The sequence below is a fragment of the Perkinsus marinus genome (assembly GCF_000006405.1).
Source record: "Perkinsus marinus ATCC 50983 genomic scaffold scf_1104296953018, whole genome shotgun sequence".
In the NCBI taxonomy this organism is placed as follows: domain Eukaryota; phylum Perkinsozoa; order Perkinsida; family Perkinsidae; genus Perkinsus; species Perkinsus marinus.
This window is the reverse complement of record NW_003208655.1, coordinates 390,185-416,129: the sequence shown is the minus strand read 5'-3', so window position 1 is coordinate 416,129 and position 25,945 is coordinate 390,185. Positions and strand designations below refer to the sequence as shown.

Genomic DNA, 25,945 nt, shown 5'->3' with positions numbered 1-25,945 from the left:
CGGCGTCGTAAGCTATCTCGTGTCGGAGACGGGCAGAGATGTGGTCGTCAAGCCTTTCCTTTCTGCAGAATTCGGTTATAAGGATTTCAGTGTGACCAACACTGAGTTCTGACAATGCTGCGAAGCGGTCTTTCTCGGAAATGTTCAGCAACCATCCGAGGACTCCCACGAAGGGAGGCGTCCATTGCTGGGGAGGATACCCCCGCTCTCTCAGTTTCGCCATCAGTAACCCTTCATTCATCTCGTAAGAGGTGACGTGCGTCGAGATGTAGCGAAAATCACGCACGAACTTGTGGGAGAGGTGCGCAGGATAAGAGTAACGGAGTAGTTGGTCGAAAGCATCACTTAGCCGATGCAGCCAGATGAAGTTGTCCAGCTCTTTGATAAGGTCGTTGGTTGAACAGATAATGCCGGGCATGTGATGAGCAGTAGAAGTCTCAGACTGAAAGGACCCATTCTCGGGAGTCGCAGAGTGGATCTATTCCACGACGAGCCGCGACGAACCCCATTGGAACTCAGCAAACAAGTGTCTATAAAAACGCTCTCTGTCTCCGCTGAGTCCATGCAGCGTCGATCACTAGATCGCGCAGTCGCGCGAAGCCCCGACTGGCTTCCCTCTCTATGGGCTCTCTCATGTTCGTGAGAAGGTCGGAAACCTGTAGGGCGTTCGGAATAATACTCAACATTTCGTAGTGCTACAGCATCATGAGCTGCATCATGATCAACAATCTCGAGATCCATGCTTTGAGCCAACCGGTCCATGAAGATGAGGAGTTGGAACTCAGTACAATGGAAACGGTAAATCTGATATTGATATGGTTCTGAGCCGTAGTCTACTTAACCTACTTGTTGCATCAGTAGATGATAGCCCTCGGCGTTCAAGGAAACCTCACTGCCGAGCGCCCCGGGGTCCAGGATGCTGTCTTGACGAAGAGCGTCCTCCCCAGTCACTCGAGCCTACAATATACAGACGGCTCGTGACCGTCAAACAGCGAAAGTTTACGATTTCATTGGGGGCATCATCTTTCTTGGATTCTTCACTACTGGTGGTCCGTCTGAAGGGTACCACTAATCCCCTTACAGAATACTCCCTCACTCTGCAAAGCCGGAAGGACGGCGTTGAGGATCATAGTCGTAATGGCCGTCTCGCCGCTGTATGTGATATCGAAAAGGCCCTTCTTCGGCGTTATTTCCACCCTCATCATGAGATGGATCTTCTGATGGTCCAAGTGCTTCCTATACAATACTGGTGTCGCCATTTTCGTGCACATCATGCCTCACTTCTGTAGGGGCTCGTGTGAGAGTGGGGCTCCTTGATAATGGTTCCGGAGGATCTCCTTCCTGTCCAGTCCTGATAGGCTCCTCCCTGGCTCTAACAGAACATATCAAACGGGACCAGTGCAACTGGCCGAATGCAGGGGTCCTTTGTCTCACTCCGGCGACGAAACGGCCGGGTCGGATGCCGCCCTACTGGACTTGGTCGGTGATGCTGTTCGAGCGCGAGCGGGTAGCTGAATGGGATCTAGTGGTTTCCACTTGTTTCAAAGTGCTCACTAGTCTCTTCCGTGACAAGGTGGCCTTTCCCTGAGGCCTAATGTGCCGTGGGCTCCTCCTGGTTGCCCTCAGAAGTGCCTTCTGATGCCTCTTTGCTGCCACACTCGGCGGTAGCGCTGGAGGAAGTGCTTGGTCAGGATGGGGGACCTGAGCCCAACCAGCTAAATGTGATGGATGTGTGGTATGGAGATCACTCCAAAGGTCATCCCGGTCGAGATCGACTCCAACGTATGCTTCGGCAGGGGTAACTGCAGGAAAAAAAGGCGACCTAAATGCATTTAGCTCTCACGGGCATACAGTCAGTGATAGTTACGGACTAGCTATGAGCTTACATTTCCTGCCACTCTGGATGCGAACAGAGCACGCTGTTTGTTGACAGCTTTAATAACGAAATCGAGAAGAGCCAGTTTCCGCTCGATGGGGTCGACGATTTCATTTATATCATCTAAGTTGAGACTGCAACAATAAACAACGCTGGTAGAGGGAGTACCCGCTGTTGCGCTCTCTGAAGTGATGATATCCAACCGTTTGCGGAGTTGTCCATTTTCTTGTTCCAACTGAGCTTACTGGCTCACAGCGCACGAACGTCATCCAGAGAAACTCACATATAGCAGTTTCTTGTTTGCAACTGCTAAGTCTGCTTTCAATCTCGCCTTCTCCAGTTTCTCCTTAGTGACCTCTCGAACCATATCAGCGCCTGGCCACAATAGACCCCCAGGATGATCAGTAGACGCTCACTTTTCTGCGACATCATGGCAACCCGATCTCGGATCTCGGTCATGAACTGATCTGTCTCAACTGCTATGCTGCTCACGAGTGAGCCTATATCCTGGACCTGGTAGCGAGATCTGTGCTCCCTGATAAGGATGCCCAGCTTTACCGCTGAGGCCATCTGTATTTTAACACTCTGTGATCGGCCGAACAGTGGATGGAGAAAGTCCTCCGGCTCCTGTGCGAAGTGGTCGTGATAGTAATGAAACATACTTTCGACCCCCTCCCTCTCTGCAGGCGAGTCGAAATACCTATCGCGGGGTGACTTGTCCATCTTTAAAGTTGACCCATGGGGTGCCCTACGTTTTAAACTTCTCTAGGGATACCTTTTTGGTTTCACTGGTCTGTACCACTATTCCGCTCTCATCTGGGAGGGCAGCACCAGTCTAATTGCAAGGCGGTGATGAACTCCTCAGGGAAACAGGAGTTTTACTTGTCTCGCAGCATCTTCGCGGTATTTGGAAAGTTTTTCGACGAAAATTGCCCGAGACGGCCATTGCCTCATCTGCGAGCCCGGTGTTGGTTCGTTAATGAATCATTTGCTTGAGCCCACCTGCCTCATAACGAATTGAACCATCAGGTGCCATACATCGGAGAATAGAGAACCCTCCACTTTGTATCTAGCAGTAGGCCTCCAGCCACTGTATGCCTTCTGACACTATTGAACAATAATTCAACGCTAGCATTCAGATCGCGATGCCTATGCTGAGTGGCATTCTGATCCAGCCCAGTGTAGCGGACCATGCGTTCGGGTCTACAGTGGAGACTCCACTTCACTTTGCCACTACGAGGGAGGGCCACACCCGAACCGCTGTTATCGTTTCAATAGCTACAGCCTGATTGATAATATAGGGAACCTCATTCGAATGCTGTCAAGAAGGTAATTCCTATGGGAGCCTCGAACAAGCCTTGATTGATATGTACCAATGGCGAGCCAGAAAGCTGGTGGATCAGCCAAGGGTCACCCTGGCATGCCTTACTCACTCTTCTATCTCTTGTTTGGTCGATTCAAAACTGTCCACCACAATAGCGAGGAAAAAGTTGAGAACCATGAAGAACATGACTATTCCGAATAAGATCATATAAAAGATCATCACGCCTTGGTTCTCGTAACCATCAAAGTCGTCAAACGGCCACTCCCCTATCAGCATTTGGAACTGAAGGGTTGTCGCCTTAAACATGCCGCAAGGGTGACTCACCTGCGTGTAAAGTGCAGCGTTAAAGCTCTTGAACTGAGCCAGGGAGTCACCGAAGACCCAACGAGCCAGGAAAGCGAGGAGGGAGTAGAGTGTGGCGAAGAGAATGAAGAAATGAAACATATCATCGGAGCCAATCCTGACAGGGATATGGTTAAGCTTGAACACATCAAGTGGTGTCCAGACCTGACAGTCTCGGCAAGGATAGCTACTCTTGGATGAGTAGCCAGAAAGAAGACGAAACGGCTACAGCAGACACATAGAGTGACCATTGTCAGTGTACGAAGGCTGTCGGCTAATCTGATGGAAACTAACGACATCACCAAATATCTTTCTTCTGTCAATCTACGTCTCGATTTGTGATGCTCGGTGCAGGTCGGCCAGATACTGGGCGGTCTCTGTGTGGGGATCCCAACTAAGGAGACTAAGAGCAACCTTGGAGAACTCTAGCGTACCCAGAAAGGATGGTACCTAACAAATCGATACGAGACGCCCGGCATCTCACAGTCGGTACGGTCAATCCCACTGACGGCAAGTAGGCGGCTAGCTTGAGGATCAAGGTCGACAAGACGAAAAGGTCACACAGGGACTCGAAGATCTGATTGGAAACGATCGGACGAGTTGGTGCTGCCTCAAGAAATGAATGATTAGTAACGAGCCTGGGGAAGCGCCTACCGCTGAAGCCCTGAGGTTTTTCTTCCTCTTGCGCAGCGCAGCATGGTATTCATCATTTGCGGAGCTCTAAAAGGGAGTGCTGTTCCTGCAAGGTGTGTAGCCCTACAGCGAACTCTTCAGCGGCTATAGGGCCGCCGCCATCCTTGTTGGTAGATTCGTTCGAATGGCCTGGGATCCCTAGGTGGACGGCATGCATTCCTGTTAGATTAACGAGTCAGGAGAGCTCAGGCAGCTCAGTCCTTGTGCTCACCAAGGAGGTACTCCTTCATTCCGACTCCCCTGGCAAGGTGGCCTGGATGGAAGGCCCGGAACATGTCTATTCCGGTCTGGACTAGTGTGAGTCCGATGGCCAAGAGCATACCGACCAACCAGAATGCTGACCACAGATCCGACAGTGGCAAACTAGGGGTGGCAGGTGATAGATCGTTACCAACAGGGCTGACATCCTTGAACGAATTGAGGTACACAGAGCCTTCAATGTGGCCCACTGCGCTTATCTCGTAGAACACCTGCACTGTTGGGCATCGACACGACTCAGGCAGAAGAACTTTGTTTTACAGAGACGAAGGTGTAGATGTCAGCCACGGGTGTATAGAAGGTGGTCAGAGTACCCACTGCCGAGGCCGAGCCGTCGATCCAGTTATTGTCCTTGTAGAAGGCAATCCGATCTACCGTAGGCGCCTGACTGCGTTACATATTAGATTACCAAAGGTGGGAAGAACCTCACCACATCAACGGCTGCCTGCCTGGTGACCCCCGACTTCACCATCACGCGAGCTATATGATTCTGTACTGGCCAACTCGACTGGTAGGCTGGCAGACTGTCTAACCGGACGCATAGCTATGCAGAAGGATGATCCTTCGAGGATCGTTGAGGTCTACCAGTATCGGAACTCTTATCGAAACACCGGAGCAAGTCCGGAAGGGAGCTCGGATCGTCGCCGCATTGGAAGCTGTACATGGCAAGGGCAGACCGAGGCTGATCGGGTTTTTGCTACCCTGTAGCAGTGCTATTCTCTGTTGAATTTGAAGTAGACTGTGACGATGTATTTCCAACTGGGCTCATCGGCAGCAGGTGGCAGTAATAGAATGTTCGGAAGAAATTTTGATACCTATACGGAGGCCAATCTTTACGAGAGTACAGGGTTGTACTCCTACGCTTGACCGAATTCCCCAAGATCACTGCACTTGCCTGTCGAATCCGGGCCGCGAACCTGGACAGCTCAATCATTGGTCAGGCACTAGGAAGTCGTCCCACTATGTAGAGTATAGGGTATGTCACGAGGGCAGTCGCTTGACGGTATGGTTTCTTCTGGCTCAGTTCGATGAACCCTGACAAAGATGGGAATTTCCAAGAAAAATCCCATCCCGCTCAGCCATGATTCACAGTGAAGTATCCCCTGGTCTCCGATAGTAAGAGTACGATGATGATGATGATGAATCAGCGACGATACAAGTGATGAAGATCGAGCACAGGACGACCAGCGCCTTACCATCATCAGTCATGGTGCTATTTACAAACTCATCGTCGGCGGGATTCATCCCGCTCATGCCTGGTATGAAGGTGTCTGTTAGGAAGCTGTATATAGTGTCCGAGGTAGTCGCCTCGGCCACATCGTCCAGGCCTAGATGATTACGGAGATTGCTGTGAATTTCAAACCTGAGATCTCCGAATGATCCAGATGGCTCATTCGACATGTTTACATTATCCCAGTGGGATACTCCATAGTTACTAATATGAGCAGTATGGGCAACCATACCATGAAGGGTAGCCGAACGAGGAACTCACGTTCAAGATACCTACACGACCCCCTATGCGTAATCTTGTAGTTAAATCAGAATGATCCTCTTGTTCCGGACTGTCCTACTGTTCTAGTAGTAATCTGTCTATGAAGTGAGGTAGGTGACAGATCCTGTCTTCAGGTTCAGATGAGTTTGAGTCTTGAACTGAGATATAATCAGTCTAGATAGACTCGGAGGACTGCCCGACCTAACGGCCTACTGAGCAGCCTCTGACCTTCCGACTGGGTCCCACTCGGTTCACTGCTATTATCTTGGTCCATAGACTGCCTGAAATGGAGGCCATCCTGATTTACGACGTCTATACCATCTCCCGATTGTGCTCCCGGGGTTCGATGAGTTGTATTAGACTGGGCATTGGTTTTCACGAGTTCATATAACTTGTATTGATGGCAGCTGAGTGAGCATTGGGCGGAGAGACCTTTACCTAGTGGCTTCGGGCTCTGCCCTGTTAGCAACAACTTGTTCATTTTCCTCGAATTGAGTATCGTCGATAGGGACCATATCGTGTTCCTATGTGAAGATAAGAATAATCGCAGTGATCCGAAGATGTGCTCACCTGTAACTGCTCAGCTTTGCTCTCATGGTATTCCATGGTGAACTCGAAACAACTGCTATCATAGTTTCCATCTGAGCCGTGCGAGCTAGTCCCCAGCGGCAGCAAAGAAATCTACAGGCTGCTGCGGAAAAAGTGTCCTCCCTTTGAAGTTGTGTTACACACCACTAGTGCCCATCTGATCGAACGAAAGGCCCGCCCTTGAGTAATGGGTCTCTCCAACTCTCGCCGCTGGCCCCTTTCACAATCATGAGAGAATTCCGATGGGTTTCGGCCACCTTGCCTAGCACGCCTGACGTGGTTTTGTTATCGAATGAGGCAACTGAGCGGCATGCCAACGTCATCACATCAACAGTCGATGATCAACTGTCTCGCGGAGCGTGACCATGAAGGTCTGTTTCATGTTCGTTTGCACAAAACATTCTCGAGCTTTATCAAACAGCTCTTCCATAGGGGATTTCCTCGAAAAAAACACACAAGAACTCAGATCCGGTGGTCTTTCCCCCCGGTCGTTGCAACGTTGCTCCAACTGATCCCATCTCGACCCGGTATGGATGATGCACGCACAAAGCAGGCTGTGACATTACACAAGCTAAACCACACGTGCTGAATCGGAGACTGATTAACAAGCAACACGCTGACGCCTTGCGTTCAGTCATTACTCTACCGAGACGCACATACAATAGGCAACACGTGTGGGTAACGTGGAGAGAAATATAGGGCACGGCAAGAATGATCAAGAGTGTATAGCCTCGATAACAGCGTCGATGTCCTGACGACACAATGGACACTTGCCGCTGCTGTCTCTGACGCCAGTAGCACAGTCGAAGCACATGCATTGGTGTTTGCCTGAACAAAAAAGATGTCTACATAGTTCAGGTTAAACTCACATGGTAGTAGAGTAGTGTTAGTAGTATTCTCGAAGCACACCTTACACATGCCTGATTCCTGAGCAAAATCATAAGTAGCCAATCGCTCGAACGATTTCTCCTCACTTCGTCCAGACCAGGAAGAGTGTGACTACTGTCCTTATCCACACGGGAGCGGGAGCGTCTCGGATCAGATCTCCGTCGATGATTGCTGTGCCGGCGCCGACTCCTCCTACCACCTAAGCACGTGCGTAGCTGGGGCCAAGCACTTTCAATGGGTGGGGTCGTGAAACCTCCCAGTTGAACGTCAGTTGTGACTACTCAGTAGTCACAACTGACACCAGCGAGAAACACACTAGGCAGTCTACCGTGTGCACACCTTTCGATGGAACGCCTTCCGTGGCTTTGGGCCCAAGTGATTCAGAAACTGCAATTCAGAGAACCTCTCCGCTCAGTGAACTCCATTTGATACTAACTGATGTGAGAACACCCGTTCTCGGGCGCCGACTTCATGTTGTTGTCTTGTCCCCAGGAACCACCGGCCATTTCATGTACGGACAGTTTTTCTCGTGTTGAAACACGAGCGGAAGACACCTTCGGTACGGCGGCTGAGACACGGCGGCACGCCAATTGATTTGAAGATGATGAGTGCTCACATGTTCTATATGATTTATTCTTAAATGTCGACGAAAGGGCCTGCAAGTGGAGCAGAGACTATGTGCCAACCCGAACAGAGATATTCCGTGAGCAAGAACCACATTGTATTGTTTTGATTTCAGAAGAAACTTAGTGAAGGGCGTGCCTTCCAAGAGTGTAGGATCGAGAGAGCGAGCGATATATGCTCCTCTGTTGACTTAGATGGTAACTCTTCTTCTACGTCAAAACAATGCTGAATTTTGCTTGAAGCATTTCACAGAAAAATTGTAGCTCTGAAGAATATTCCACCTCGGAAAGAGTGACTCACCCGTTCGAAGGGACCGCCTATGTTGTCCTCAGAAGCGCGTGCGGCCAACGCCTATAAATGGCAAATCCGTCCTCGTTCCGGCTGGGAAGTTAGAGAAATGCGGTAATCAATGGTGTTTACCCAGTTTCCACCATTTTTAGGGAAAATGATCATTAGTGTGAGGACAGTCTACATTTCTTCATGCCAAATACATACCTCGAGGTACTCATCATCGATACATGGCAACGAATCTTCAATCAATCGGGTTGCTTCATCCGTGTCCAACCCACACTGCGAAGAGTCTTCTCGAAGAGCAGTTGGCATTGAACTGGTACTTCGCGTAGAACTCTCAAACACCGACGTTTCTGTCGTTCTATGCATTCTGGTGTTTCGAAGAGATCACTATTGAGGGGTTCTGGAAGGCATATGCTGCACACGCGAAAGTCTCCCTATACTCACCGTCGAGACCGTCAACAGCATCTCGCCGAGGCCGCGGAGGAACTCCATGTCTGACAGACTGTCAGTGACTCTGCGTGGGTTGCAGTGATCTCACGATTTCCTCCTACTTTTTGTAGTAGTAGTTCACTATTTCTCGTGGTATCTCATCGAGTGTGGCCATGGCGAGCTCAGTGTACGGCTTGTCTTTGAACTCGTTGAAAGGTACAAATTGCACCTTAAGGGCGCTGTAATGGTCACAGACACTCTGAGCCTCAGAGTCTGAGTACGCACAATGTCTCTGTCCATAGTTGAATGATCGAATGATGACACTAGGGGGTGATCGTCAGCGTCGAGTACGTCCTAAAAGGCTACTGCTGAGGTTCACTCGACCTCATCTGGTCAAGATAAGAAGTCAAACCGAGGCAGCCTCCCACTGGAGAGAGGGAGAACTGACCATCAAGCCTAAGTCCTGATCACCGACTCCAACAATGATAATTGATAGTGGCGCCTTCGATGCGTCAACCTGATAAGACTAGTATAGGGAAGGAGATGTCAATAGATATCAGTTGGCAAGAGAGGTGTCACGACAAGCCCATAGAACGCTCGAGTCAACATATGTCTACAATCGCATTGATAGAAGCTTGGAGGTCCACAATGACTCCGTCTGTGATGATCAATAATACGAAATACCTACGTACAGCATATCTCGCACGCTGGTCTGTAGTTGTCTCTCATCATCGCATGAAGTTTACCTCTGTTCGTCACTTCTCTCAACACTGTACTGCCTGGCCCAGTTCGATGCCAACTGTATCGTCTACAGAGCTGTAATTTCTGATGCGTATACTCGTTTCATTCACCTCAGAGAACATGGTCGGGCCATGTAAGTGGACCACCTTGAGAGCCTTGCGGTAGGCGTCAAGGATTCCATCAACGCCGACCACTTCTGGGCGGAAGTAATTTCCCTAACAAAGGGAATGCCGTTGCTCATTGGCTACACTTTCACATTGCATGCAAACAGGTGGCTTGTATGGGTATAGTCCGGCGGTAGTTTGGCACCAAAACCGTAGACAGGATACTTCTTATCTGCAGTTGAGGGATGTGGACCATCGCAAGAGCCCTCAGTGCACCTACCGCGATCGTAGTGTTCGAGTATTTCTCCCACAGATCTGATTGCCATCGCGTAATCTGTTGAGGATGAATCAGAATAAATCAGTTAATTAAAAAGTATTCCCGACCGTTGGCGCTTCGTGGATCATAGTAATGTAACGACTCGGGACGGTTGGGGTCGCCGTTGGATAATGTAAAGTCTAACGCAACCTAAGGAGCCTACGATGGCACAAGATGCCTTAATGCTAGTTACGATGAGGTTGATCTCCAAACCGCCTTCTATGTATTCCATAAAAGACACGTGTTGGAAGAACTCTGAGAGACGAGCTCAACAAGAACTGCCGCGACGAGAATAATCGAGTAATACTGAGCTGACTTAGGATTGACTAAGATGCTCAGCCTCCAAACTTACCAACATCTTCTAGTATGATCAATCCCGCCTCAACGATTTTATATCCCGATCGCTGTAGCTTTATTACAACAGGAACCTGGAAGATGTTGGGTGAAGGGAAGGTGTTGCCGGCGGACACTATGGGATCGATTTCACCAGAGACGTCAAGGTCACGCAAGAATTCGGGATATTTACCTTTTTTTGTGAGGCGGACTCAAGGTCAGCAAGGACACACGATCCAGAGCCAACAACATTTCCAGATCTCTTCTGATCTATCACTTGGAACAACTAGAGGGGACAGTAGTTGTCGTCTAACGGCCTCTGTAGCGGCACTCACTATCTCCCGAGAGGAGTCGCCGCGGCAAAGACTCTCTATGGACAAGTCTGCTGCAGCGAAGCCTAGAGGGAAGTCATGATCATGAAGACGAGAGAGTATGAGCTGTGTATCGATGCGTCACTTGCGAGAGACTACAGTATAGCGTCATACGAGCTTCTGCAGTTTGGATGATTCGTTCCATAAGAATTGGTAAGAATAGTAGGCAAACAAGGAAGAGCATATCGGGGAGCACGGCATGTCGCAGAAAAGAGTGAGGAGGCTTACTAGGCTCTGAACTATTTTCAACATCCTCGGATCTATACACAAGAGGCAGGGACGCTCCTGTCCGTGCCTACTTGAAGGCTACCTCCATACGTGATATACTCTTCATCCACTACTATACCTCAGCTGTCGGCATTGTGCGTGAGACCACTATGTAATAGCAGGACTTCAAGAAGTATCCTCGACTTCGTAAGCCAGTACTGAACAATGAGACTCTCAGTTCGTGGACTCCTTGGACTTCTTGGACTCACCATCGCATACAGAATTTCACAGTCCGTTTTGACGCCTGGACTTCCTCAGCGATGATACTTATCTTGCCTGATTCTCCCATGTTGGTCACATGCTTGACAAATTGACTACCATTTGTGGTTGATTTTGTAGGGTGTTCCATATCTCGTGTGACCACTCCCCTTGAGCTGGTTACTATCTCAGCGAGGTACATTTCAGTAAGCCCGAGAAAGTCACTTTCATTCGATGTACCGGTTTCTGGAGACACGTGGTATCTTTCGGAATTCAGTCACCAATGAGAAAGCATACAAAGCATACACTTCAAAGCGAACTTTTTGCTGCACTTCGAAGAGAAAGTCGAGGAAGATGCCTTGAGCGAAGGTGGGGTTCTGCGTATCAGGGACAATCTCTGTTTTTCCTAAGAGTAACCATCTTTTCAGATGAACCGCCAATACTTCTCACCCACGAGCCTATATTTCTCTGCTCCAGCTTTTTGGTAGACCTTCACGCGACAGTACGACCGTTTTTGTAATCCACTGCAAGCTATTTTGAGTTCCATTCTAGTAACTAAGGGACGACCATTTTCCTCCGGAAATCCGTGGTGTGTAAGTTTGAAATATGGGTGGAAGCCTGGGGCGTTCTGTCACCTAGGCCTGATGATTGTATACTCCCCTGTCTAACAGCATGCGCTACTGCCTGTCGGACTTCACTGTTGTCGCCTCTTATGTTCGCTCGATAGGATATATACGATGGATGTAGACACCCCATTAACCGGTGTGGTGTGAAGAGTACTGTATGCCTATACTGAGTTCGTGAGTTTGAGTGGAAATACTATTCAGCGTGATGCATAACTTCGCACCGTGTAGAACATCCATCCCGTTAGCCACACACTTCAACACTCGGCAGCCGAATGATCCTAGTATTAGCTGATTCCCATGAGCTATAATGTTATAGCTGGTTACAGCCTATAACCAGGTGTGAATGCTCCGTGTGGACTGCAAGTGTCTCTATAAAGACCTGCCCTCGACCGGATTCCACTCGGCGGAATCGATCCTAATAGCGCGCAAGTATTTCCGCGACTCGCCGAAATTAGAGCTGCCTCTGACCGAATTTATTGTACTAGAACGTATCTCTAGAGTAGTGGCATAGCTGCCCCTCCCGGAGGAATCGACCGCACGAGGGCATATCTTGGGGTTGTGGCATGGTCGCCCCACCCGGAGAAGTCGATCATACTAAGGCGTATCACGCGGCTGTGGCATAGCCGCCCCGTCGGATTGCCTCAGGTGTGGTGGTATCATGGATTATCATGATATAATCCAATGTCATGACTCACTCATTTTATTTCTTCTGGCGAGCGCTAAGTATCTTGCGCTGTGTAGGCGTGCGAGATTTTTCCAGTTTTTCCAGTCAACCCTTCCTTTTCCCGATGTCGAAGGGATGTGGTACACTGTCAGCATCATTCGGTCTCACAACCGATTATGCTTCCTCCGGAGGTCTTATGAATGACCTATCTTCCAACAATCCCGTCAAACAGGTAGGATATCGGACCAGATCTTGCCTAGCGGGAGGGAGTCCAACCTCGACCGACGTGCTGTTCATGGCAGGCCCCAGGGGACCGATGGAACCTGGACTCCAACATCACCGCTTGGGGTCAACACACTGTGCGGAGAACAGCCGCTCACTCGGCTCATGCAGTCCATAGACACGACCAGATACACAAGTTGAAGCTCCTAGGCAGCGAGTGGGTCTCTTCTGAATTCTCACGCCGATGTGTGCTGTTGTTAGTCGAACTAGCAGTAGTGGAATGCTCGGAGCGGATTCATGCTTCCTCGAGGCCTTCGGGTATCCACTTGGAGCCCGGGATAGACAAGGAAGGCCTTGTTCGATATTTCTGCCGGTCAACAACGGTCGAGGCTTCCGCAGTTCGCAGAAGTAAGTTGTAGGTAACTTCGTGACCGATGTGATCCGTTCCAGTTTCCATGAGACCTCCATCGCATCTCTATATCCGTCTGGTGTGGAGTCATCCCCTGTTCATCATCCTTACGAGCAGCAAGGCCTGGTATTTGGGGCTCGAGTGAGACGTGGATGGGGTGACTGGAGCCACGTGGCCAAACGGGAGGCTGCGAAGTTAGCTCAAGGAGTACACGCACATGCATTCAGAGGACTGGATGGAACTTGCTACCCTCAAACCAATTGCGAGGTCAACCCGTCCGCCGTTTACACACTGAAGTTTCGTAAATTTGGTGAGGAAAGTGGCATGCGGGAGCATCATCGGAAAGCTCCGCTGGTGTCCACGGTGCGGAAAAAAAGGCAAGTTATTCGAGCTCTGCAGTCAATTGGTGGGCCCATACAACTTGACGGTGATACTGCTGGAAAAGGAGAGCTGCCAATTTGTAAGACGGAGTCTAAGAAGTCCACTGTACCTTTGAGTAAGCATTGATGCCTTTGATTGCGAGGCATTGTTGGCCGACATCAACCTTCTTTCGCTACTATCAGGTGCTCGGCTGAGTCGCACTATGTCTCGGTGATCCTTCTGTGTATGTCCTCATGTATTGTCACTGTTCAGTGGTGTTGATTATATAAGCTTTGTGTTAAGTTCCCATTGTGGTGCTGAACTATATCACGACTTGTTCTTTATTGATCTGAAGGATAACTCGGAACGATCAGCTCGCAGGCAACGCTAACAATAGCCTCAGTCGGAGGATGTGAACGTGTCCCTTTCCGTTGTGTTGATTGCAGTTTCCTCTTAAAGACATGCAATCAATAAATGACTACTTCGATGTCCGTAAGGACTTCGTCGCCTTCGCTAAGTACCATAGGACTCCACTGAACAGGATCGTTCATTTGGTGAGTAGTTGTTCCTCATGGTTGTTGGCTAGTACTGTTTGTTTCGTATTCAGATTGTTGAGCCGGTCCACTATATTTGTCTATTATTTTTTGCCAACCACTTCCTACCAGCATTGGGTGGCAATGGGTCTGTTAATTTCGCTGTCGTGATGAATATGGTTTACATGATAAGTTACCTCTTCATCGAGATCCCCGCTGGTATTTTATTCATGCCATTTATGGGGCTGATGTAATATTATGGGAGGACTGGTTGACTGGTTAGCTGATCGGATAATATTTCAATGGTCTTCGGTTCGAAGCCTGGTGGTGGCATTGTAGTGAATGCCGATTCTGTGACTATCAGGAACACATACGCTCTGCCTTGAATTTTGCCGAAAATTAGTACGCCTGTAAGTCTGTGTCTCCATGCTCAGCATGGAAAGCGTTTATCCGAGGGGAATTTGGCGCCACTTGGTCATCACTCAGGTACTATGTAGCAGTTTATATGCTCCATGGAGAGGAGTGGATGTTGGTGGCTGGTGTGTTGGTCTGCTGTTGGGTAGCACTATTACTATCTCATGCATACCTCGAGCGTAAGACTCCACCATTCGGACCATTCCTCGTTCAAGGCTTCCACGGCGCATTGTTCTTCGTTTGGCTAGATGTAAGTCATAACATGGTAGGTTAGTGGAGGTATTGGTTGTTATTTCAGTTGATATTCCAATTCGGCTATAAGCAGCATTTACACAGGGAAATAGACTGCTTAGTAGCTGCAGAGGAGAAGAAGGACCAATAAAGATTCGATATAAGACAGCATTCAGGCTCTAGTGTCGGCACATTATCGCTGGAGATCGAATATTTATATAGTTCTCGTAAACTCTTTGGCTTTGAACTATTGTCAATTGATAGTCTTATCTTCTCCCGTGAGTTCGATCATGTCTTGGTCGGTGAACACTTACCACTTGTTTAATAGCAATCTTATTGTCGCTTACCTCCTGTAGTAGGAGCAGTTACGCATAGATTAAGATCTTTGGATTTCGCGTAACGATATTATGATTTTCAACATGCCGCACAGAACTGGATGTTCCTGTGTGCTCCTTCGCGATTCAGTCAATCGAGTAGCTAAAGAAGGCTTAATCGTAAGAGCACGTCGATACATCCGAGGGTCCGAGCGCCGACCGTTAGAGAGGTCGAGCTACACTTAACACTGGGGCTTCGTCCACCAAAAAGGGGCTTTGGGGTGCACCTTGAACTCAAGAGCTTACATCACGACGGGCCACGAGGAAAAATCGATTAGATTGGCGTGCGCGGAGCGTAATCGGCTACTCCACGGTGATGTTGTGAAATAGACAGACTTTCTTCTTTCCGTCTTGACAATGTCCTCCTACTTTGACATTAAAAAGAACTACCCCTTCTATGCAGCCTATCACACTAATAAGTGGAATAAGGCCATCCACATGGTCTGTCTCTCTACAGTGCTCCTTTTCAATGATACCCAATTCTTGTCAGGTATGTGTTCCCCTCATATACTCGACATCCTTATTCTTGTTAAGAAGTTATACTCCAGCACTCTATGGGAAAATCACTCTGGCCACCCTCGTCCATGCCTTCTATGTGTTGAGTTTCCTTTACATGGATCTACCAGCAGCGCTGCTTTATACCCCCATAATGATGGTCATGTGAGCTCCTATCTCGATCGATTTAGAGCTGACGATACTTATTCTTCATAGGTACTTATTCTCTGCCTTCGTACCGCTAAGATACACTCCACAAGCGTGGGCTCTCTTCACTACGGCCTGGATACTGCAATTCATCGGTCATGGTTTCCTAGAGCGTCGCAGACCCGCACTTGTTGACAACTTTTTCCAATCCATACACGCTGCCGTCTTCTTCGTATGGCTACAGGTAGGTCTCTATCAGTGTAGGGGAGGGGGGAGCGATCGTTGTTGTAGGTGATGTTCCGTGCTGGCTACAATCCCGACTTAGATGATGAGCTTGTACTGCTAACTCAAAAGGAACTGGAGAAGGCTGGTCTGCGACAAAAGGAGAGCAGGAAGGGCGATAAGAAGGAATAAAGACTTCCAACGATATTGTATACTCATCTCCTACTAAGTTGATTAATTGTCTCTTCCTTTCGAAAACACTTACCACTCAGTTTGATTATGCATAATTGTGTGTTGGGTCGTCTTCAATGCAAGGGAGGGGGGCGTCCAGCAGGGTTGGGAGGTTTATGGTTCTCATGATGGCGATAGTTGTGGGGTCTGTGGATGAGCCCATTTTCCAGTAATTATTTTCGCGGTTAAGGCCACCGATTCAGTGAATAAGGAAATCACATATAGTGACGAAAATTTGGAGTAGCAGTTTCGATGATGCAGCTTTCCACTATGCCATCCCACTAGCTCTTTCTGAAGGGCAGCCCCTCTATCCTATCCGTTCCTGCCCACAAGTTCTCTAACTTGAGCCCTACTCGCTTTTCCGCAACCCTATCGACGAGTTTAAATCGATGGTAGGGGCAAAGACGTTAAAACGTGGTGGACTTTGAAGAGCTCGTAGACGTCCCTGATGGACAGACACAGCATGAAGATCGGGCGCAATGCGCTCGGGCAGCAACTGAGGATCTCTTTATCCGCGGAATTGATTCGAATCGCGTGGCTACATTATCTTATTCGCTTACGTGAAACAAATCGCCAAATCGATGTGCTTGCTCATGTATGTGATTTCCCTATCTGCGGGCATAGCGACTGTCCTTGCCAAAGAAATTTGCGCGTTGATACTGTCGCCACATAACAAGAATGGAAGGCCAGAAACCGAGGGTGAATATGCATACATCATTCCGAAACATGAATTCGTTGCAATATCCGACAAGTAGCGCTTCAAGGATAGTCAGTTGGGGTCCTGAAGCGGAAGTCATTAAAAAGAAATACATATAAGAGGAGGGATGGTACCAAATCGATGTCCCCTCGCAGCACGAGGTCAATACTGAACGGTGGAGCATGTATCTGGATAGGATTGATTCACCACGGTGGGAAGACTTTCAACTTTGAGGCGAATTCACCTCCTCTTGTACGGAGAGTCCATCTCGTAGACCCTTGACTGCTTGCAGAACCTCCTTCATCAGACCAGAACTAGACTCCTCGACGGCAGAGGTCCTGAGGGCCACACTGCATCGCTGCTGCCAGTGGCTCCTCTTACACTATTGCCCTCGGGTCGAGTTCGGCGGCCTCTGGTGCGACTCTGGAGGGATCGTGAGGGATGATAGCGAGTAATGCAGTGTGGATGCTCACTCTGACAACGACGATGGGAAGCCGCTGAACTCACGTACTTACCTTGTCCGAGATTTCATCTCGGTGCCCTTTTCTCTGTGCCTCTGCAGCATTAAATTAACTATTCTAACTGCAGTCAACTGGAAATCTTGCTCGATCTCCTCGGGAAGGGGTCCGATGCAGTTATAGCATGCGGAGAGTGCCGCGACCAACCGGGCCTACTTGGAAGAACCTTCCGAACAGTCTTATTGGAAGACTCACATCTGTTTGCTTTTCAACGTCGGGGTCATCCAAAGAGCGCCGTACTGCATTGTGAAGATGCCAGGTCACGACAGGATCGTACAGCCCGAGTCTGTTAATACTGCAGCAAGGAAGCATCGAAAATGGCCCAAGTTGGACGGAAGCCTCACCTGTGGGATAGTAAGCCGACTATGCCGAGATCCAATGTGAGCGTATTGGAAGACAGACAGCGGCGGCAGGTGGCCATGAGGTTCTCCAAAGTCGATGGCTGTACGAAACCGAGCTTTGAGAGGGCTCGGAGGCAAGAGGAGACGTGCCTGTATAAATGACTATCAACCAGACCATAGAACTGTTGAAATAGAGCAGCGATGAGGCTACTGTAAATCGAGAAGTGGAGATCGAGTGGTATCGGGACCGCTATCATGACTCGTTTCCAGGAGTTGATTCAGCTTGAGTGCCTGAGAGGAGCTGTAGTAGTTCGATAAGCTGTCGGCGATGAGGGCTACCGTGGCTAGCACAACTCGGTCATCTCGTGCTCTCAAGGAAGCCATTGAGTCCAAGATGGCGCCGCACGCATGCACAGAGATATCTAAAAGCCCATGAATGGCGTTCAATGAGCTGACAGTAATTACTAGCCGTGGGCAGGAGGGTGACGATTCTGGCGAATATGCAGTGGAAAAGGCGGACCTGAAACATCAGCAGTCTCGTCGGAGCCGTAACATGCTGGTTCTCTCACGTGGAACTCCCCACAGCGAGCACAACTACGAAGGAGAGATATACACTGGGGCAAGGTGAAGACGTCCGCGGACAGCTGGAGCACCTGAGATGAATATTCAACGGCATCGAGTATGGAAGTATCTTACCTCGCTGGCTGTGAGGAAAATTTCATGGTCGGGCACCTTAGCATGTCCGAGTAGGTCCAATATAGAGACAATTGCTCCTGAGATCAATCGTATACCGTCAGATTTGATCGGTGACTCTAACGCTACCTAAATCCATATCGGACAGCTTCCCCAGCCACAAATGTCGTAGTTTATACAAAATGTCGGGTTCAGCAACACCGACTTTAGAAAGAATCGAGACCATCGTATTCAGATCGCAGACGGAGACATCCTCCGGAGGCAGCGCGGCCATGGTATCAACGGTCGCAGCGAGGAGCTGTGTATCGAGGAAGCCACCTTGGAGAGCATTCTTCTGGATGCTTATGGACCCCGAGAGGAGCTCTGGGGTCCTGAACAGGGACGGCGGTAATTGGGCGATTGGTCGAAGGAGACGAATACCATTGGTTAGGTTCAGTTGAGGAGGTGGAAACTCCGAGATGCTTCAACAAGGAAGTCCACGTATCGGCATCGGTCATGTTTGTGGCCTTAAAGGTGGCAGTGATAGCACTCAGAGCTTTCACACTGTCTTCTGGTCGGCCTGAAACGATGGTGATCTTCTCGAGGAGCGGTATGAGAAACTCCCACCTTCGCAGACATCAACCGTCGCGACCTCCTCATCCTCCTCCTGCTCGGGCAGTGGGACCATCTCGCCTTTCAAAACTTCACGGACCTTCCTAGAAGCCTCCCATACTTGATCGGGGTCGGTAGACGCGAGACGACCTAGATACCGACTAAGCACACCAAGTTGTTGAGGTATCGATGGAGCCGATATTGCCGACATTAAAAACGCACTTCCAAATGGGGCTCAGCCCTAGCGGAGGAACGCAACAAGTAGGACCGAAACTGAGGTGAAAACTCGCAAGGGATGTCAGAATTTTATAAGTTCGAGAACAGCGACCGTTAGTCGTCAACTTGACAAGGACTTTCGACAAGCTCAGGAGAAACCTCTTCAGAATCTCCATCATAATAGTGTATAAAAAACTGAGTCATATAAGTGTGATTCACTCGCCATTCAGTGACGTAAATCTCGCTAGCACTGGTATTAGCCAGCACTGAGCACACACTGCGAGCATCTGGCAACTGAACGGAACACAGCTGAGTGTTCTCAACGAGGTCGATGATCTGTATAGAGCAAGGCCGGCAACAACCAACAACGGCCAGATCTCCTTTAGGGTGGTCTAGAAAGCGACACCGAGTCGCACAAGCCACTTGTATGGCCCGAGGAGAATCTTCTTTCGCTCGTCTCCACTGTATACAAGTGTTGCTATCATTGCTACAGCTGAGCATCTCTGCTCCTCCGTTGCGAACTCGGACGTCGAACGCGCTGATTTTCCACGCATCGTCGAAGTCGAAGACCTTCTCACAAGCACCCCCTTCCTCAGGCACTCTTAATAGCAGTTGCTCCACGTGTTCATAGACATAGATGTATCCGTCGTAGCACTCGATGTAGTCCAGACTGTAGGCGGGCACCAAATCCGCAACATTTGTCACTATTTCCACCGGTTCATGTTCACCATTCAGACGATAAATATGGTCTTTGCTAAGGAAGTAAATACGCCCTTTAGAGTCAGTACTGATATCTTCAAGATCAGTATCGTCTTTGGTATATACCGGTGAGATTTGCAGAGGCGTTTTAGTGCAGTCGATCGTCGCTATCTGACAGTGGCTCCCCTCCTCCTCGCCGCCCACCTCAGCCGAGACTCGATGAAGCATCACCAACTCGTCCTTGTTCATCGTCATACCCCCTAGGATGGTCAGACCCGTCTCGATTCGCTGAGCTAGTGCCAGGCGCCGTGGTCTTCGGTAACCGAGAAACTTCCACACACTTCGTTTCAGCTCATTAAGTGCGATCTGATGTCTATCGAAAGCCTTATCGATGGAGGCCAGGTCCATGGGTAGAGCCCTATAGGGGGCTAGAATGTCGTTATTGTCCGAGGACGGTAGCACATCAGACGGTATGGAGAGATTGGACTGAGGCCCAGTAGACAACATCGCAGGTGTGGACGGGGATGCTCCCATACTGCACAGATAAAAATGTTAGTACTACTGGAGGGACAATGATGGTGAAACTGGAACACGACAAGAAGAGTGATGGAAATCTCGCCAAGGCTTCGGTCGAGCAACTCCAACCCTCAGCGGACTACAGAATGACGATCAAATTTAACGCGATATTGACTACAGTGAGATAGGACAGATGAAAAGGAGTACAACATAGCACAGGGTAAAGCGGCAATCAATTAGAATCCTCGGTCGGCGTTTAGGAAGGACGGAGGCGATAGGAATGAATAAACGTTCGAACCAGGGCTTCGGCGAACCTGAACACGACGACTATCACAGCATTGGCAGCGGAGAGTACTGCCGACTACCAGGCTGCGACTGCGAAGTCGGGCTGGTAGCTCTGAACGTATTATGTCGGTTATATCACCAACAATTTGCATATTCAAGTTGAAGTAACTATGTCGCAGGGAGTGTACCTACGAAGAATCATCATCAAAGGGCGCCTCTCTGCATGACCCCACACTTACGTTCTGGTCCATATCAGTACAGTCAATGACATCGATTCGCTCACAAAGAGGACCACGCTTCTTGGTCCCCCGACTTGTCGTAGCCGCACCTGATCAATACCATACCACACCTGCCTCAGCTTGACGAGAAATACTCGAGAAAGGCTGAGAGACACCGCTAGGCGCTGCCTCCTCGCTGAGGAGTCTACTCGACTCGCCACCCGGGATCGTCGGCATCTAACTTCGACCAATGCCACCGGCGAACTCGAGGTTGACTCACTCGAACATCGTCGGTGTGCCGACCCAGGGCCTTAGCCCGGTTGAAGTTCTCAGCCCAGAACAATGCGCCATCATTTCTATCAGCATAGACGGTAGTTCTCGCGACATATCTACATCGAAGAACCTCAACTCCATGGCAGAACCAAAACCGCACTTCTCGAGCAGTGGCACGTCGATGGTCTTGAAGTCCTCGAGATCGTAGTCTGGGTTCATCAGGCAAACATTGCGAATGTTCAGCAATCGCCGTTCTCCTCCTTCCATGCTTGCGAGGTCATCACCAGCCATTTCCAGCGGCCTAGGGGCTTCTATCTGAGGCTCCAAGGGGATGAACGGCGACGAGGAGCGACGGAAAGTCTGAGAGTAGCCAATACTGACGGATTGCTGCTGACTGATCGACTACCTCATCGAGATAGCCGTCTCTGATCAAATCGTGGAAGGCGCTAAACCAAAGCCTCGCCCCCATGGAGTGAGTGAGAATCTAAAAACAACAACAACGGTAAGTATAAGGCTACGTACTATACGCCTGTAAGAACTCTCACATGGATCCTGGTGATACCACACTCTCCTAGTCGCCGTATTAACTTTGCGCAGTCCTCACCAAACAGTGGTACCTACCACCACTGTAGAGATGCGGTCGTCATATGAGACCTTACGGCATCCTTAGACTGGAAGTACATAAGAGCTTGTCCAGTCGACTGTGAGAACACTATCGGTAAGATGCTCCTACCGAACAGATAGGATGACAAGGACGAGTGGTATGTCAATCTCACCTCGGTATCCTCCCCAGAGCTATGAGTTGTCCAAGCTTACACAGGGCGAACTCAGTACTGCAGTTGTAACCATGCAAGAAGATCAACGCTTCACCACGATCCTCGGTAAGTTGAGCCCTGAGAAAAACGACACGTGCCGGGGTCGAACCCGGGTAGTTGGATTACGGGATCTTCATGTAATCCTCCTTACGTAAATAGATCCTGTTACCAAGCGCATGATACTCAATAGTTCCTTTAGCACAGGTCTCGCTAACGCCATTATTCATTCGAGGATCCTCCGTCAGCACGCCCAGCTCATCATCGTTCACTGAATACGACGAGAATAAATCGCAATGCACAAATAGAATTCTGATATCAACAAGGCACTAAAACGAGCTTTTGCCAAAGCCCTTTTTCTGGAAGTATCCCTGTGCTTTTCAGTGTGGTAAAATTTGCACATGATCAACCACAAGTGTTGGTGACAATATCTGACCTCTGGGGAGATTTTGGAGAATTTCTGTTAGTTTCTGTCCACTTTTCGCATTTTTCTCTCGATTCGTATATAAACTCCTATGATTAGTGAGGAAACTATTGAGCTCAGCCGAGGACAGCGAGTACATAATTTATTTTGCAGCACTGGTGCTTTTATCTCTGTGAACAATAGTAAATTGCCAATGCCCGACAAATATGATACTAGTAATGGTTTCCTCGCAATTCTCACTACTAGCAGTAGTCACGACACCAACATGAATATTCATCCTACCGTAACCAACTACATCTAATGGAGCCATGGAGGGGGCTGATGACTCGGAAGAACACTAGTGCTACCTATTGTGAACTCCAGATCCATATTGAGCTCGTCCTGGGCTTGGGCCGCATACTCTCGATGAGCAGTACTACTGGCGTCATCATCATCGAAACTCCCTTGGTCTGACCCAACCGGTAAGCGACCAACCATTGCCAACCGTCTACTTACCATCATCAGAAGCCATTATCTTGGCGGGTGCTTTAGATGCCCGGACTTCCGCGATTGCCTAAGGCAAGGCCATCCCATCAAGCAATGTGATGAGCTCCTACCCCTGAGAGGCTCTCGAAAAGTATGTGCTCTCCTATAGTAGGAAGATGCTCAAAAAAGCCACCACCAGTCGAGGCTTCGACGCCACATACTCCGTAACTGTCGGAACATCATGTTTCTGTCCAAGTCTAACGAAATGCGCTGCAAAATAGTGTTGCGTATTATCCACTAACACCTTGCTCATCCATGAACGATCATACCATAAATCTTACAATTTTTCGTTTCGATGGACATCTCAAGAACGTGATGACCACAAATGATCATCAAATATAGGCCCCCCCATTTCGGCTGGCATCTCTGATTCACATATTTCAAGTGCGCCAAAATGAGATCTGTGTTTACAACGCTGGCACTCTCAACACCGATAAGTTGATGACACTTCCACATTGTTATTACCGCAAGCCTTGACTAGACCTCACTGGTATACAGTACTTCTGGTCCAAGGCTTCCAGGCGAGAAGTACAATAGGCTATATGTTGCGACGAGGACATCGCACCACTACCTACAATGCAGGGAAATCCAGCCTCCGGGATTATAAGGACTACTAAAGTACGGCATCGAGAAGTTGCGGACTACTTCAAGTATTTACGGTATAGTACTTTGAGTCCTGTACGAACCTCAGATAGGCCAATATGGAGTTCTAGACTACTTCAAGGATTTACGGTATAATACTTTGAGCCATGTACGAACCTCAGATAGGCGAATATAGCGTTCTGAACTACTTCAAGTATTTACGGTACAGTACTTTGAGCCCTGTACTAACCTCAAATAGGCAAATATAGCGTTCTGAACTACTTCAAGTATTTACGGTATAGTACTTTGAGCTCTGCACGAACCTCAGATAGGCAAATATAGCGTTCTGAACTACTTCAAGTATTTACGGTATAGTACTTTGAGCCCTGTACGAACCTCAGATAGGCGAATATAGAGTTCTAAACTACTTCAAACATCTACGTTGTAGTACTTAGAGCTCCATAAGAACTTCAGATATGCGGATTCACACACTAGTATCGCTTAGGGTTAAAACAAGAAGGAGAGAGAGTAGCCTGTCACCACTGGAAATCTCACCTCGTTCTCGGGATGTGAACGGTCCGACAGGCACTCCGTGTCGCCATCGACCCAGGAGGCATTCTCCATGGTACGAATCGTCGGACCACACCCCATACCCATGCGGATATCCATCCCTAAGATGAAATAAAATTACCGCGCGCCACGAAATTATCCACCAACCTATCGACAGTGCCGCTATAAGTGAAGATATATCGCCGACCGAATATTCCACTGGGGCGGTAGGAAAACTTCACAGAATCTCTATGTGGCGACTCAACTTGCCGGAATCGGAACCAGAGCTTCGCCCCCGTAGGCCACAACTCCAGTTTGGACACCTGAGATCAGTTACCACCTCCTCCCACCAGACCGTCGTCAGTCGTACTATAAACGGGTAGAACCAATGAGTGATAACGTACGCCACAAAGATGATGAACTCCAGGGCCAAAAACCAACCTAAGTCAAACAAAATCACAATCTCTAGCGGAGCGAAGCACTCACCAATCACTGTCGTCTCTCCTGAGGTTAAATCAGAGAATAAACTCGGTCGCCTTGCCTGATAGTCGAACACCCAAAGGTACCTATTCAAGCCACCCTCAAGCCAAATAGCAACAGAACCTTCATTACCACATCATCGCTAAATACAACACAGCCAAGGCCAACTTTCCCGTTACGTGCTCAGGGGTCTGATAACAGGAGTATACAGTGACCCCGCATACCACTGTAGTAGCGATTATAAGGATGGCGAGTACCCATGAGGAATGTATAAGGTCCGTAGCCTGACAACAGCGACATCATATACTGCCAATCCAGTGTCACCAAACAACGTGAAAAGCCATCAGAAAATCGTGGAGAATTCCAAAAATCATCACATTACATCTTTCTCATCACTGGTACTCGACATGAACGCCAACTGCGTTAGTATAAACAGTATGACCAAAAACACCACAGTAACCTTCAAGGCTTTACCCCCACTACCACGGGCTCTTGCTCGACCACCAAGAACCTGACCAACGAAGGAGTAACTCAGCAATCTACACTTCAACAGAAGCAACGTCAGCCTCACGATACGCGGAAACGGATACAAATTTTCTCAAAGATTTCCCACTCTCGGGATTTCTAGACAGTGTGCATACACGTTCCCTCTATGGCCCATGTGAATCTATCGTGCCAGACTTCATGCGTGACTCCAGATACTACCCTTTGAAGGCGTCGATTCTCCATGGCAAAAAATGATTTCATCAGCGCTAGCTCGTTCAATGGTGCACTAAAAATATCACTAGCATCACGAGAATGCCGACTACCTCTTAGGTAACTTACTTTCGATGATAAAGTGCCGTAAAACTTCGCGACATCGCGTTCGTTCCTCCACCACTTTCCGTTTCTGAGTCAGAACCAGCACTGTTCTATATCCAACGATGCGTTACGCACAGTCATTACAGTCCCCATTGCAGACGATAGTTATCGTACAGTTCGTATTCCAAAGATCAGTACGCCCATAACTAATGCATCGTGTGGCTATCAGAGGTACGACTCCCGGAGGTCCCTCGGGTGCTATACCATGCACTCAGCCACAGTGCAGTAAGTACTAAACATGGTATACACTTTCGAAGCTATCAATTGCTATAACCCCAAACCCAAGTGCCGTGTAAGCACGTTTACCCCTGTACTGGGTGTACTGTACCACCAAAGCCCGCCGCCGAGCACTACTTCGATAAACCTTGAGCCTCCCAGTTCCGCCGGCTGGATTTCCATTGCTAGTATCAGTAGGCGGTGTTGTGATACCATCAACACCACCAGCACATGTCGATTCTCGTCCGATCGGTGACGATATCGAAACTAATACTAACTAGAAATCGGAAGATCCCACCAATACTCACCTGCAGAGCTACTAGCCTGTACGCGGTCGGTAGTAGTTACAGTAGGCATGCTGTTCTCTTTGGACTCCTCTACTG

At 48.9% G+C, this 25,945-nt stretch overlaps 9 protein-coding genes across 9 annotated transcripts; 2 read left to right on the top strand and 7 right to left on the bottom strand.

Annotated features, from left to right (window-relative positions):
• Positions 1-837: 837 nt before the first annotated feature.
• Positions 838-1,259, bottom strand: Pmar_PMAR017727 (hypothetical protein; the record flags this gene model as incomplete). Its single annotated transcript, XM_002776807.1, has 2 exons — positions 838-957; positions 1,089-1,259. 2 exons carry the CDS (start codon positions 1,257-1,259, stop codon positions 838-840), a joined length of 291 nt encoding a protein of 96 aa, XP_002776853.1.
• Positions 1,260-3,305: 2,046 nt separating this feature from the next.
• Pmar_PMAR017726 (hypothetical protein) lies at positions 3,306-6,591 on the bottom strand (the record flags this gene model as incomplete). The annotated part of the gene is made up of 16 exons (XM_002776806.1): positions 3,306-3,482; positions 3,525-3,660; positions 3,708-3,821; positions 3,871-3,992; positions 4,036-4,119; positions 4,303-4,394; positions 4,447-4,705; positions 4,755-4,881; positions 5,195-5,308; positions 5,355-5,410; positions 5,455-5,528; positions 5,690-5,856; positions 6,065-6,143; positions 6,199-6,266; positions 6,424-6,509; positions 6,556-6,591. The coding sequence occupies 16 exons, from the start codon at positions 6,589-6,591 to the stop codon at positions 3,306-3,308; spliced, it is 1,791 nt and encodes a 596-aa protein (XP_002776852.1).
• Positions 6,592-7,288: 697 nt separating this feature from the next.
• Pmar_PMAR017725 (copine, putative) lies at positions 7,289-11,685 on the bottom strand (the record flags this gene model as incomplete). Its single annotated transcript, XM_002776805.1, has 17 exons — positions 7,289-7,401; positions 7,443-7,500; positions 7,577-7,660; positions 7,801-7,848; positions 8,386-8,436; positions 8,824-8,881; positions 8,931-9,037; positions 9,094-9,162; positions 9,257-9,325; positions 9,426-9,520; positions 9,647-9,764; positions 9,806-9,885; positions 9,934-9,987; positions 10,038-10,119; positions 10,496-10,588; positions 11,471-11,544; positions 11,589-11,685. 17 exons carry the CDS (start codon positions 11,683-11,685, stop codon positions 7,289-7,291), a joined length of 1,350 nt encoding a protein of 449 aa, XP_002776851.1.
• A 2,195-nt stretch (positions 11,686-13,880) lies between these two features.
• On the top strand, positions 13,881-14,748 carry Pmar_PMAR017724 (conserved hypothetical protein; the record flags this gene model as incomplete). Its single annotated transcript, XM_002776804.1, has 4 exons — positions 13,881-13,973; positions 14,027-14,202; positions 14,439-14,616; positions 14,665-14,748. The coding sequence occupies 4 exons, from the start codon at positions 13,881-13,883 to the stop codon at positions 14,746-14,748; spliced, it is 531 nt and encodes a 176-aa protein (XP_002776850.1).
• A 551-nt stretch (positions 14,749-15,299) lies between these two features.
• On the top strand, positions 15,300-16,118 carry Pmar_PMAR017723 (conserved hypothetical protein). The gene is made up of 4 exons (XM_002776803.1): positions 15,300-15,412; positions 15,462-15,631; positions 15,683-15,857; positions 15,905-16,118. Exons 1-4 carry the CDS (start codon positions 15,329-15,331, stop codon positions 16,025-16,027), a joined length of 552 nt encoding a protein of 183 aa, XP_002776849.1. The 5' UTR covers positions 15,300-15,328; the 3' UTR covers positions 16,028-16,118.
• A 717-nt stretch (positions 16,119-16,835) lies between these two features.
• On the bottom strand, positions 16,836-19,117 carry Pmar_PMAR017722 (hypothetical protein; the record flags this gene model as incomplete). Its single annotated transcript, XM_002776802.1, has 14 exons — positions 16,836-16,847; positions 17,008-17,101; positions 17,145-17,237; positions 17,279-17,433; positions 17,477-17,576; positions 17,626-17,772; positions 17,834-17,913; positions 17,962-18,044; positions 18,088-18,142; positions 18,192-18,275; positions 18,319-18,395; positions 18,445-18,686; positions 18,736-18,874; positions 18,922-19,117. 14 exons carry the CDS (start codon positions 19,115-19,117, stop codon positions 16,836-16,838), a joined length of 1,557 nt encoding a protein of 518 aa, XP_002776848.1.
• A 119-nt stretch (positions 19,118-19,236) lies between these two features.
• On the bottom strand, positions 19,237-20,328 carry Pmar_PMAR017721 (hypothetical protein; the record flags this gene model as incomplete). Its single annotated transcript, XM_002776801.1, has 1 exon — positions 19,237-20,328. The coding sequence occupies one exon, from the start codon at positions 20,326-20,328 to the stop codon at positions 19,237-19,239; it is 1,092 nt and encodes a 363-aa protein (XP_002776847.1).
• Positions 20,329-20,435: 107 nt separating this feature from the next.
• Positions 20,436-22,860, bottom strand: Pmar_PMAR017720 (hypothetical protein; the record flags this gene model as incomplete). The annotated part of the gene is made up of 13 exons (XM_002776800.1): positions 20,436-20,651; positions 20,703-20,810; positions 20,862-20,950; positions 20,996-21,077; positions 21,121-21,229; positions 21,274-21,473; positions 21,520-21,597; positions 21,659-21,730; positions 21,773-21,842; positions 21,890-22,006; positions 22,055-22,196; positions 22,697-22,798; positions 22,845-22,860. The coding sequence occupies 13 exons, from the start codon at positions 22,858-22,860 to the stop codon at positions 20,574-20,576; spliced, it is 1,263 nt and encodes a 420-aa protein (XP_002776846.1). The 3' UTR covers positions 20,436-20,573.
• Positions 22,861-23,947: 1,087 nt separating this feature from the next.
• On the bottom strand, positions 23,948-25,214 carry Pmar_PMAR017719 (hypothetical protein; the record flags this gene model as incomplete). Its single annotated transcript, XM_002776799.1, has 8 exons — positions 23,948-23,989; positions 24,012-24,127; positions 24,214-24,328; positions 24,376-24,446; positions 24,492-24,571; positions 24,618-24,769; positions 24,868-24,996; positions 25,191-25,214. 8 exons carry the CDS (start codon positions 25,212-25,214, stop codon positions 23,948-23,950), a joined length of 729 nt encoding a protein of 242 aa, XP_002776845.1.
• Between the last annotated feature and the right edge of the window lie 731 nt (positions 25,215-25,945).